The following is a 13305-nucleotide window of genomic DNA, read 5'->3' as shown; positions in this document are numbered from 1 at the left end:
CCAGAGACAAAAGTCAGCGCAGAGGAGGATACAGTGAAATACTGTGGGGTGTTTGGTTTGTTTGACAGGAAACACGAGCTGATGCACAATTACCAATAGGATTGCAGATCATATTTTTTGACCGACACAGAGATTATTTGGGTTTTCTCCAAAATCCACACAAACTTCTGATGCCTCGGCAAAGCCAGCGTGATCCATACCAATAATATTCCTTGTGTTTTATTCATGCTCGCCTGAGGCGTCACCAGCACACCAGGCCAGCTTACCGCAGAGAGGAGCCATCCTTGAGAAATCCAGGTCTACTGGAAAAAGGAAACTTCAACAGGACTTAAATTCCTGCCTTCACAGACAGAAAAAAGGTACTGAAAAAAACGAGGAGCCTGGCAATCTTCTTTTTTTTTTTCTTCTCCCTTTGCGCAGCATTTAGAGACACCTTTGATTATATTTTCACTGAATCTTCTTCAGTTCCTGCTTTAGATATACTGAGGCTTTGACAAAGGCTCGTCTGAAGGCAGTAAGACAAACACCTTGGAAAGCTGAGTGACAGATGGCAAAGCAAGCAGGAGAATAAAAAAAACAATAAGGAAAACAGATCCAGTACTGTGTGGCAGAGAGAGTTATCGGCTGACCTGAAGTTTGCTTGTTTTGAATCTCCCTCCTGGTCTGAGCAGACTTTGGATTGCTGCAGGGCTTTGCTCACCACATCCTCATTTTCCTCTGGATATGTTGAACACGTCAAATAAACCACCGCCAAAACCTTGGGAACTACACACAAAAAGTACTCGGTCAAACAGACGTTTCTTCATTCTACAATTAAAATAGATTATTGAAACTAAACCCTCCACCTCATCAATCACAACACAGGCGCTTGAATATTAATTCTCATGCTGTTTGCGCATCTCGTGTGTTGCTCATTTTATTCAACTGCTGCTGGCTTGTAGATTTGCTCGGCTTCACTTCGTTCATTTTGAGCTTTGATTCCATTCATGCTCACTAATTATAGCCAGACAGAAACAATTACCTTTCAGATGATAACAAATAAAACCTGCTCAGATGTGGCAAATCAGCCTCAGACAAATGTGAAATATGACTTGGAGGGAAGGGAAACTGAAACAAGAAATGGCACAGGGCCAAAGAGTTAGTCATTCAGGTGCCATGTGGTGGGTGGAGATGTTGGAATGAGACCATCGACTCAACTGAGCAATGGCACTCGATAAATACCCACCATTAATTACCAGTCCTATTAGAGAGGCAAAAACATAGACCGGGCCTGATCAATGGCAGTGTGATTAGAGACGCTGGTTTATATCGCGCCACCAACCGAGAAAACACACCTGCTGGCTGAACGCGACCCAAAACCAGACACAGCAGAACAGTGCTAAACAATACACTGAAGCTAATGAGAGTATCAATAGATACGGATTAACGTGGGACAGAAGAAAACAAGAAGCACTGGCCTAAACAAAATAGGAACAAGCACAGAGGCTGACTCCAGAACAGAGATGTCACGTTTGCATAAAAGAGCATGTGGCGCAGCAATTTATATCATGTTCAGTTATCAAGAATATAAACAAAATGAAAGCGGGAGTCACTTTTACAAATATGTAAGAAATGCTGCTGAAGATTGGCTGGCTGGCTCAGAGCAACATTAGCATTCCTAATTAAGACTCAGACGATCTCCTAGGAACACCAACAGGCTTCAGTCTAATGGCAGATGAGATTAGATAATTAGGAAGAGTAAGCTTCATTGGGGGCTGAGGGTGCGTGTGTCTGAAAACGCCGGTGTGTGCGTGTGTGTGTGTGTGTGTGTGTGTGTGTGTGTGTGTGTGTGTGTGTGTGTGTGTGTGTGTGTGTGTGTGAGCATGCACGTTGAGAACAGGCGATCGTACGCTCACACTTCAAGGCATGATCGATATCCTTCCTCTGCTGTGCTACCAGAGCTTCCAGTTTGCTCTGGGCTATGGAGCCTTGGGATAGGTCCTGCAGCAGGCCTGTGTCTGGGAAAACAAAGGAACCCTTCACAGGAGCAGAATATCACTTTTATTCATCGCTTCTCTTTAGTGGGCTGTATAAATAACACTAGTATAGATGACAGTCATGTAAATAGATGGATGGCCTTGACTGAAAATGGAAATAGTTATCCATAGCCCTGCTCTGCGTCTTCTGTTATACAAGTACAAAAGAATTATTGAAGTGGGTCAGACTGCGACACATGCGTTTCATGTGAAAATTCAGTATTTAATACTTGAAAATGAAATCACTCCTATATAATAAATACTGCCACATCAAAACTCGGAACTATTGGACCAGACTTTCTTTAAAGTTGGTCCGGGATATAAAAAAAAAAACAGTTTTACAAAATATTGCAGACATATCTGTGTGATTTATGAATATAATGATAAGAATTGTGTGGGGTTAGTGGCATAGCAAACGTATTTTTTAATACTCATTGTCTTGCAGTATGCGCAGACAAAATTATTCTTTTGTTAACCCGCCAACACTTTGTCACTGGTTTGTAACTGGTTTCTCAGTGTTGTGTGTTCTTTTTATTTTTCTTATAAAAAACAGTTTACAACAATCCTTACCTCCATTTTCTTGTAGTATGAACTCAACCGGTTTGCTGACTGCAGACACAGAACACTTGGGGATCAACAGGATTATGTGCACCTTTTGAAGCCATTTCGCACCCCAGTCCAAAGAGCTGAAGGCCTCCTCTATCGGTTTCACATCTATGTGGCACACATAGAAAATAGAATAACAACCAAGTCAAGAATTATGTTCCCAAACTGTAAATTCTTATTGCTGAGATCTTCTGCACTAAAAATAACTTTAATATTTCAGAAACAAATGACGTCATTGTCTGCAAATATGATTTAGTAACTACCCCTCAAACTGATGACAAGAGACACGACAAGTACAGCTACCTTTTTTGTCAAAGTTTTCCGTTTGAGTACCAAACACCTTTATTCTCACAGTTTGTGAACGTTTGCATTCAAAAATAGTGAAGTATGACAAAAAAGCCAGCGGGCATTCTTCACCTCTTTCATTCAAATAAACGGTGGAAAGCAAAGGCAACCTGTAACGTCAATAAATAGACGTTTCTCTTCTGTTTCTTTCTGTTTTATCTCCTCTTTTGTCTCCGATGTGAAGACACACAAACAGATACTGACGACACACTCATGGACACGGCCAGATTTGTGCTTACTCTTGCAGCCCATGGTGGAGACGGTGAGCCGGAGCTCCTCCCTCTGAGCATCTGTACAATCGCTGACACACACAAAGACCGTGGGCTGGTTGTTGCCTTTATGTTTCTCCGCAATTAAGGAGGCCGTGTGGGAGACAGTAAGGCCAGAGAAGGAGCCCGCCATAAGAACATCTCCTTCCTCTGGTAGCAGGGAGCATGCGGCGTTTGGACCCAGACTGCATGACTTGTCCTGCAGAAACATGAGGTACGACAATTGTTAGACAGAGGAGAGCAAAAACATTTAAACCTAAAACTGAAAGCTCACGGTATGGAGCAACACTGAACCAGGGAGGACAAGATAGAACAGGAAAATATGAGCTGAAAAATAACAGAAAGAAAGGATAAAATGAGAGGAAGGGTGAGTAATTGCAGAGTGGTGTTGGATATTTGATTGACTTTGGCTGTAAAATCTGATTTAATTGTGTTGTGGTGCTGTGTGCAGCTTACAGTTTGTATGGCAGCTTGAGTTTTATGGAGTAGAAATTTAATGATTAAACTGTCCTCTACTCACAAACAGGATAATTCTTTATGGTGCCGAGTGAGGTATGGCCATATGAGTGGAAGTGATGTGAAATATTTGTAACCGGGAAAACTAATTTTAGTTGGCATAAGGGATCTCAGTTTGATAATCAATTCGAGCAAGTCCATTACTGAAGGGAACTCATAAATACAAGAAAAGACTGATGAGCTTGAACAGATTTCCAGAGGAGTCATATTAGTCTACAGAGAGGAGGAGGAGGCCACTCTTGTTATGAAACCTTCTCTGTTTGTGCAGCTTTTTACCTGGATGATGAGTTTGTGTTCGCTGGGGAGCTTGGTGGAGTACAGCTGGGCTTTCAGTTGAGCAGGGAATGCCAGTGTATCCCCACAGTGGGGATCGTGGCAGAAGGTCTGACCCTCCAACTGTCCAATCGATTTCACTTGCAGGAAGCCAGCACTCTTCAGCACACCTTGGACCTCGTCAAGGCTGGAGGCAAAAGAGAGGAGGCGTGGAGCGGAGCAGATTAGTGTAAGCTTAAGAGGAGGGTAAGAGGTGGGAGAAAGAGGAAGACAGCCATCATAGATAATAATGGTGTGTAGAATCGCTACATGGCCTTTTTAAAAGACTTTGATAGTAATATGTGCTGTAAAAGCTCCAAGTGTACACACACACACACACACACACACACACACACACACACACACACAGGCGCGCACACACACTGGTCCCAACAGGTGACCTTTACAGTCCCGGTGCTGGTTGAGGAGTGCTGCTGATTGAATCTGTCTACAGCAGCAGGATTTATACCTAACTGAGTCAGCCTGTTGAGACACGCACAAAAACACACATTGTCACACACACACACACACACACACACACACACACACACACACACACACACACACACACACACACACACACACCCACACACACACACTCAAATGGACAAAACGCACACACACACACAAACACAAAGTCTCGTCCTTTAATTGAATGTCAGCTGGGCACCTGGCCCATAAAACATTGGGCAGAACCCCAAAGTTAAAGGTCTACGTGTGTGTGTGTGTGTGTGTGTGTGTGTGTGTGTGTGGGCGGGCGGGCGGGCGGGCGGGCGGGCGGGCGGGCGTGCGTGCGTGCGTGCGTGCGTGCGTGCGTGCGTGCGTGCTGTGTCTTTATGCCAACAGTGCAGTCCTGGGTTAATGTACAGGTGTGCCCTTACAGGTGTGTGCTCCCTGCTTGTGGGTGCACGAGTGCACATTGAGTCTCTGTGTGTTTCTTTGTGTAACGCTGACCTGCTCTTCAGTGTGTTGACCCATGCATAAAGTGGAAGTCTGCTGGATCTTTCCTGCTTCTTCCTCATACTCTCAGGCAGGATGTGCTCTATGGACGGGAGATCATTTTTGACTCTGCATCGGGCCAGAGACGCTGCCAGCTTAGTTTTAAACCTACATGGAAGACAAATAAACAACAGGGCGGGGTGTATATTCCTTTTATAATGCCACTCCCAACTGTATAAGTGGGTTCTTTCTTTTTTTTATCATATACTGTTTGTAATTCTTCATTGCCTACCTCAAGAGGTACTTCTCCACATGTCTTACTTCCTGGATGATTTCTCCCCCTTGGCGTTCTCGAGGGAGGAATTGCCGGTCCTGGAAATCGTAGAGCATGACGGCAACAAGGCTCATCTGATCACTTGGCTAAGGCACAAAAACCAAACCTGCAGTTAAATGACGGCTTCCTTTGAAACAAAAATACTATGAAGAGAACTATATGATGAATGAGTAAAAAAGATGTTGCATGCCTAATAGACACACTTCTAATTCTAATGCCGTACCAGAGGTTTACTGAGCTTGTATCTGTATGGTTTTATCTTAAAGTCCATGTATGTTGGTAATATTTCTATAGTCATATACCCAAGAGTACACTATCTACCATTTGGTAAATTTGTGATACTATAATTTCTAAATGCCTGATAACATAGAGCGATGGTATTTATCTTTACTGGCCTAATGCATTTTCCACTTGAATCCCCGTTGACTAACAGCATCAGTGGTGGTCGTTTTGAAACCAGACCTCCACTAACCCAGTTTGGATATCACATTTGTGATTGGCATATTTGAATTGACAGCAGTCTGCTGCCCTTCCCGACACAACCGTCTCTTTTCATTTACACCTGGGAGCAGCTCTAATGCTACCCTGCCATGTCTCATCAGAGGCGAGATTTAGACTCTTGAATGCGGCAAAATTGATGCAAAAAAAAAAAAAAAAGGTCGTCAATGGCCTTCCCCACTTCTGCCACTCATTTAAACCAAGGAGGAATTCACCACCTCTCCTTTGCAATTAACTCTCTCAGTTTAATTCTCCGCCTTTCTTCTTTCTCTTCTTTCTCTTTTTCTCCCAGAGGATGAGAGGACACCAGCCACATGTGTGCAGATGGTGCTCCATGGCAGCCAACAGATTACCACATCCCCACTACAGGGCAAATGGCAGAGGAGGTAGAATGCTAAAGGGGTTTACACGGCTTCTAAAGGAGTGAGCCAGCATTTCAAAGGCTTTTAATGAGATACATGGAAAGGTTGATTTCTGAGACAGGTTGTTGTACTCCTCCTTTCCCCCACCATTTGCACTCACTCCATCAAGATCCCCTTGGCTTCTGCCAAGGTTAAACCCTCGGGTGTGGGAAAATTCCCAGTCATGAAGCTCCCTGGTAACAGTGTCCCATAGTGAGAATCTAGCCCACAACAAACATGCCTGCTCTGCTTGGCCAGCTCTGAAATAGGTCTCTTCCATAAGCAATTCGCTTGGTGTTATTTTTCATAAAATTGATCAACTGCACCAATGGGTAACCTTTTAGTGCCTACCGTAAAACAACTGATTCTGTGTTTCTACCTATGCCAAATGTAATCTGCACTGTGATTACCTGTCAGTTGAGACAGACAAAATTTAATATAAGGCATGTGGATGTCGTAAATTGGTTGTGATTGAAGTTCTTCATGGGTCATCTCACACTGTGCTTGGACTCCTGTCATGATAAACGATATTTATGTGTGTTTTGTTATACACTGGCCTAGACTGATTTTACATGATCAGTTGGGTTATTCGTTGTTTGGGACTGAGACTTCACATTCACTCCATTGTGTGCAAATCCACTTCGGGATCAAAGTCTCTCTGTATGCTCATTTTTTGTCTGTTCCACAGCCACCCCCCAAAAAATGCTCATATACTCCCTTTTTACAGGTGGGCCTGTTCTCCCTTAGTCCTCTTTTTCTGTTTTTCTCCGTATCAAGGCTGAACTTTATAGATGCCAGCAGCGTAAAGGAAGGTGAGAGTGAGTTCTAAAAACTGTCTCATTGTGTCTGGGCTTTATTGGCTTGCCAGAGGGATGCAGAGTAACGACCTGCCACCGATGCATGGAGAGACCCATTCATTTCACCCAGAGCCATATCTCACCGGGCTACAGTGGATGTGTACACCTGTGTGTATGTGGGGGATTGGACTGCAAACACATATCCAAGTGTGTTAATGTTTCTGCACCTTTACATCCCGTCTGAAATCGACATTAGACACCTTCAATATGTGCACTTCATGACAGCTCTGTTTTCTGGTTACACATTCACTTCCTCTTGCTCTCATTACTCTTTTCCTCTGCCAGCCCAGTAGACCCGCAGATCTGTATTCTGTGCATGATGTTTTTTTGGTTTTTTTATCACCATCCAGAATGTTACAGAAACAGCTTAAGCGTCCCTCTTCCATCCACAGCTTCTTTTATGTGAAATGTTGAAAGTAGGCCAAAAGTACATGCCAATCTTCTCCAGAGGATACCTATTCGTTTAAGTAACGGGGTGTTCTACTAACAGAAACAGATTCTCTGTTGTGTTGGGAATATTTCTTTTCCGACTACCGCGCATCGCAATAACAGTTGGTACATAAGTTGTGGGACAGTTGGAGGACAACTGAAAACTGAAAACTCAGACGCCACATATCAACACTCACCCTCTGTGTTACTGCTTCTGCATTTTGATTGCATCTCTAATTAATGGGGAGCCGCAATGAAGGAAAAGCCACAGCCAGGGAAAGGTCCGTCGTATATTACCTTTTATATGGATGTGTTGTTTCAAAGGGACAAATGGTCACTGATTGAGGTGGAGAATATAAATGCAACAATGTGCTTTGCGAGTTAATAAAAGCAGCTTGTCAGTGTAATACATCAATAATGCTGTTACTGATTACAAGAATAAAGAACTGAAGAAAAAGTATGTGGGGAGTCGGGAGGTTTGTGGAGTGCTTTGACTGATGCAGCTTCAATAATTAGAGAGGCATTGTTTCAGAAAACAAATTCTGAATCAGAAGAGTTTGATATTTAGTCAACCATGGAAAATAAAATGGGATCCACCAAGTGATGAAGCCTTCTTCCTTTTCTTAAACTAATGCTGCTATCAAAGAACTCATGTACCATTGGTTGAGTGAGATGAAAGCAGCTGTCAATCATAATGTCCTCCAGCAGTTCTTGATCTGTGCAGAAACAATGTAAAAAAAAACAATGTTAGAAGGATTAGGCAATACAGTTATGGGCATGCATAATGATGCTGCACATTAGTGCATCTTTTATATCAACATCTAATTTTCCCTGGAAACCAATCCTGACTCTTTTATTTGGAAGCAGAGATAAAGGCACAAAACATTACTCTTATCTATTAACTGTGAAACTATATATGATAAATAACAAACCCATATCTAATGATGAAAACAAAACTAGGAAAAAAAGAGAGCAAACAGTGATTAAGACAAAGAACCACAAAGCCTCCTTGAGGCTCCGCTAATGATGGTGATTTAATTTCAGAAGATAATTCAATTAGATTGCAGGTTTAATTTTCCGTGATTAAATGCGTATTTGGTGGTTAATTGGACCTAATCTGACTCTTTATTTGACTCTTTTCTTTCATTTATTGTGTCAGTGATGAGTGAGCAGGTTAAATAAAAGGACAAATGGCACTAATGACAGCTGAATGTATATACAGGCACCCAAACATAACAAGCATGCCTGTTCTTCATATCAGATTGAAGTATGTTGATGTGACTCCCATGCACTTCATTTTATACCTATGTTCTGAAAAAAAAATACTTCTATGAAGATTATCAGAGGTGACATTCCTATGTCATACCTTTTCCATTTTAAATAATCAAAACATTTTCTGCAAAATAAATTTAAACCATTATCTGCAAGGTTTCACAGCAGTAGTCATTCTAGTTTAAGGTTATACAACTGAACTTTGCTTGACCTCCTTTATCAAACCATGAAGGAGGTCTGAAGAGCGTGAACGCTGAGAGCTCCCTATCAGATATCCATACCGTGGTTTAGAAAGGTTTCTCAACCTCCTGCCAGGCTCTCATATCATAAAAGCCGCAACTGTCTCAAAAACCAACAGGATACGTTCTCTTGAAATATACATAAGTACAAACAGATGCCTCCTTATCATTCCAGTCTGTGAAAAGCAGACACTCCTTTTCAGCGTGACTGAGACGGAGAGATAGCGATCCAGGTATCATGTTTGGATTAAAGAACAGCTGCTTCTGCAGTTACCCTGTAGGTGATGTTTGTTCTCTTTAAGAGTGCAAATAGGAAGAGGGAAATATTTATTTAATGTCAAATGTCATGTGATTTAAATGCCTGAAAGGTTAGTTTCTGCAAGTGTGAAACTGCTGCCTTAAAATGAACGCATACACTTTCCAGTTTGGTTTGTGTTCTGAACAGAAGAAAGTCTGAGGGTGTGAATAAATGGTGTTACCCAGTGTGCATTCATAGGGACGCCATGGAAACCGCAGAAACCGCTGTTAACTTATCACAACATCGCAACTCAAACTGTTCTCTGAGTCTCAGCCAATTGAACACTGGGTACTCCACGGCATGTAGGGCAGAGCAGACACACACAACTGCATGCAGGTACATCCACATGAACACACACAATGCCCCATGCACAAACATAGCTTTTCAAATGATAGAGCTTATCTTTAATTGACGGAAAGCAGGCATACAGCATCAGCAGTGGCTTAATTTATAGCCCGATAAGGTTTACAGTTGTGGCCATTACTGCAGAAGGCCTTAAAGATAAGTCCTTGAGAGATAACCGCTCACTGCAAAACAGACCCCGGTGTATAGAGGTCATAGTCTTCCACATGCAATAAATCACAAGCGGCAATCAGAGTATAACATAGAAAAAGTTCAGCAATAAATCAATTACAGGAGACATCTTTACACGCAGACGTACCGTTGGGTTTTAGCTAAAGGATGAGGCAGAATTTCAGTGATGCGACGCCGACACACAACGGCAACCTGAAATTAATCAAACAAAAACTGGTGACCCCCGTTGGTAGGAGGCACCATTCATCGCTGGACCTGTGTTGCGCTTGTGTGTTTTGTGGATTCTATCCAGGAAGTAAACAATGACCAGTGATGGATAGTGAGTGTAGTCAAACAAATCCTCAATGCCGGAGCCAGACCTGAATGCAGCCTCCTTTTCTCTTCTGCCAGGTCTTTGTCTCACTCTGTTCTGCATCAGTATGCCCAATGGCATATTAATCAAACAAGACACCCACTAAAAAAGGGACAAGCCATAAGTTATACTTCCACCTTAGGACAAAATAGTCGATGTCGCTTACATATTATGTCCTCGCACAATTTGATATTTGCTGAGGCATTCTGTGGGAGCAGCTTTGATTGTGGTCAAGGACAAAAACAAGACAAGCCTTCTCTCGCTCTCATACCATGACTAAAAAGCGATCCAATAAACCTTTCTTGTTTTCTGAGCTGCAGTCCCAGTCGTTTGACGATCTGGCAGCCATGTTGAACAGTGTGGACAATGAGGCAGAAAGACTCAGAGGAGTAGTCAGTATGAGCAGGAAAGCAGGACCAGATTGGCAAATGGAGCTTTTAAAGCTTGTGACAAGGTCAACTAATTTTCCACCGGCAAAATGACGATACAGAACTAAAGAACAGCATAAACCTCCAGCTATTAGACACAAAACCTCCACAACATAATTTGCCCGTAGGTCAGCGATCGAGCAGACACTCATTCGAAGTGTTGACATCGACGTTGCACTTCCATGTTTTTGTTTTGGGATTATTATTTTTTTCCTTTTCTGCTGCTGAAGCAATTCTTTATTTGATTAACAATTGACCTCAGCTCAGTTTCGGATTAGTCATTGCGAGGCAGAGCACGAATGACACATCTGGTGTTTGTGTGCAAATTTTGTGTGCCCAACTGCCAGCATGCGCATGTCATGAGCAAATCAATTCCTGCACCGAAACTCAGCATTTTCATAAGAGGTTGAAGATTAACTATTGCCTCCCAGGCTGTGTCATGTCACTTACTCCCTATTTCAGTGGTTGGAAAATCTGAGAAGAATACTAATATGCGACCAAAAAAATGATCAAGGTAAGTCGCTGACCATGTAATGCAAATAAGGAAGCTTGAACTCTCAATACATCTTGTTCCCAAAGTAACGATATTTAACTGAGAATGAGTCCAAACACACATGCACTGTTAGAATTAACACATTCATCTTCAGACTAACAAGATTATTCTGCTGTCCCAAAACAACCACATCAACAGAGAAAAAAAAATTAAGAATTCAACAATTTTATCATCCTGGAATTTTTATCATCCTAAAAAGTACTTTCACAGTGACTTTCACATTTTGGTGCTGTTTTGGTGATAGAATAGTTACACTTGATCTCTGTCCTTAAGTACCATGTAAAGGCAAACCCAGTAATTCCGGATTAAAATTAACTGATAAAATGATGGATTAAATCAATGTTCTCATATGAAATCTCAAAGTTGTTTTGGATTATCTATTATTAGTAATCTGGTCCAATTCACCTTGTAATCTCAGTGCTATGGCCCACAGCTGTACCTGCTGCTAGAGCATGCAATGATGGATAGTTTTGAGGTGATCTACATTAAACTGTGGGACATGTTGGAGGCTCATCCAGGTTCAGTAAGTGGATAGTGAGAAGGAACAGAATTACTCATGGCGACCAGGGTGTTCCCGCTGCCTGACCTCTCCATCCACCAAGAACATGTTAAATCGATTCCAGACGGCTTCTTGCTCTGGCAGTTGGCTCGCTTCCCTCCCTTATCACCATGGTGATTACACACCCCTATGACTTCGGTCACCCAGACCCCGCCCTAGTCCTGGGAAGCAGATTATGGGACAAATTGATTTGCAGCATCACCTAGAAACCCCCATCGGGTCATTCAAGCATTTTTTTTTCTTCCACTTGCCCTTCATCAATCTATCTATATTCAATTCTGCCCGTCAATTACCCACCCCAGAGTGATTCATTTTAATTTGAAATGGCTGTTTGCGCCAGGAATCAAATAGGATTTACTTGCAAATTAAAATATCTGAAACCAATCAAAACAGGAGTTGGTGACACCCTTTACAGATGTTATGTCTTCACCGGCTAATGTCACTGTGACAGCTGTAATTGTTTAATACAGAGTGCATCAGTGGGAAATAGCATTTCTCTTGTAGAAGTACAAACATGAAGCAATGTCAGATCTGCTTCTCGGAGCTTTAAGGAATTACCCACATCCTCAGGGAGAAGTTTAACAGCAGTCAGATCCCAAGTTAGAAGTTAAATAATTTTTTGACTATAAGGTGACGTGAGATCATGTTTACAGTTTTATCTTGATCAGACTTAAAAAATCTAAATTTTATTAAAAACTTTACCTTTTCTGTTTGCTGCACATTTGGCTTGTGGGCTACGTACTTTTCCTTGACTCCATGTTGATATATGTGGCAGAGGTGGCCTAGAGGTTAGAGAAGTGGACTTGGAAACAGGTCTGAAACCCACAGCTGATGTGTCACCACTGTTGGTCCTTGAGCATGAGCCTTGACCCCCAGCCGCTCCCTAGAGCACTGCAATGTGTGTGTGTGGGGGGGGTTCCATCCTGATTTAGTTTAGTTTCAACCAGGATAGAGTTTCGACAAGCAAAGTCAGGCTACAAGACACAGGCAGACTTACATTTGAGTGTATTGAAGGCCAGCTCATAGGCAGAGCATTGCATCATCTTATCTTTCACCTCAGGTAACGAGAGCCCTCTTTCTTTCCCATAATTCACCAGTCGATGAGCTGCAGCCTTCTCCAGGTGGTGATTCTGAAAGATAATTGATGCCAGCAGATAGACTGTATCTGGGAAGCCCAGGTGACTTTCAGTGGTGGTCTGGGGCTCCGGAGGAGCATCGGGGGCTTGGCTGTCAGCAGGTTCATCCACCAGAGCCCAGTCTTTGCTGCCTTCCCTGCTTTTGATCAGAGAGCCAGCCTTTTTCATGTCTGAGACCTTAAGACGCCCTCCAGTCCTTTTTTTTTTCACCATCTTCTCTAAGCTCTGTTTTTTCGTTGGCACCTGAAAACATACCATAAAATCCTGAGGGGCGATATATACTCCATAAGCTCTTCCAAATCTGAGGCACGAAAATAAATCAAAAGGCCAATATAAATCAAACAATGATAGAATCACCTCAATTTATTTATTTAAACAAGTAAAACAGAACACTCAAACAGCAATATAACAAC

At 42.4% G+C, this 13305-nt stretch overlaps 1 protein-coding gene across 1 annotated transcript; it reads right to left on the bottom strand.

The window, feature by feature from the left end:
• Positions 1-447: 447 nt before the first annotated feature.
• On the bottom strand, positions 448-13060 carry LOC308111325 (putative methyltransferase NSUN7; the record flags this gene model as incomplete). Its single annotated transcript, XM_080466188.1, has 10 exons — positions 448-505; positions 630-765; positions 1896-1997; positions 2586-2729; positions 3206-3434; positions 4028-4211; positions 5018-5170; positions 5295-5422; positions 8179-8237; positions 12754-13060. The coding sequence occupies 10 exons, from the start codon at positions 13058-13060 to the stop codon at positions 448-450; spliced, it is 1500 nt and encodes a 499-aa protein (XP_080322314.1).
• Between the last annotated feature and the right edge of the window lie 245 nt (positions 13061-13305).

Source organism: Lipophrys pholis (assembly GCF_963383615.2).
Source record: "Lipophrys pholis genome assembly, chromosome: 6".
NCBI lineage: Eukaryota > Metazoa > Chordata > Actinopteri > Blenniiformes > Blenniidae > Lipophrys > Lipophrys pholis.
This window is presented reverse-complemented; position numbering and strand designations above follow the sequence as displayed.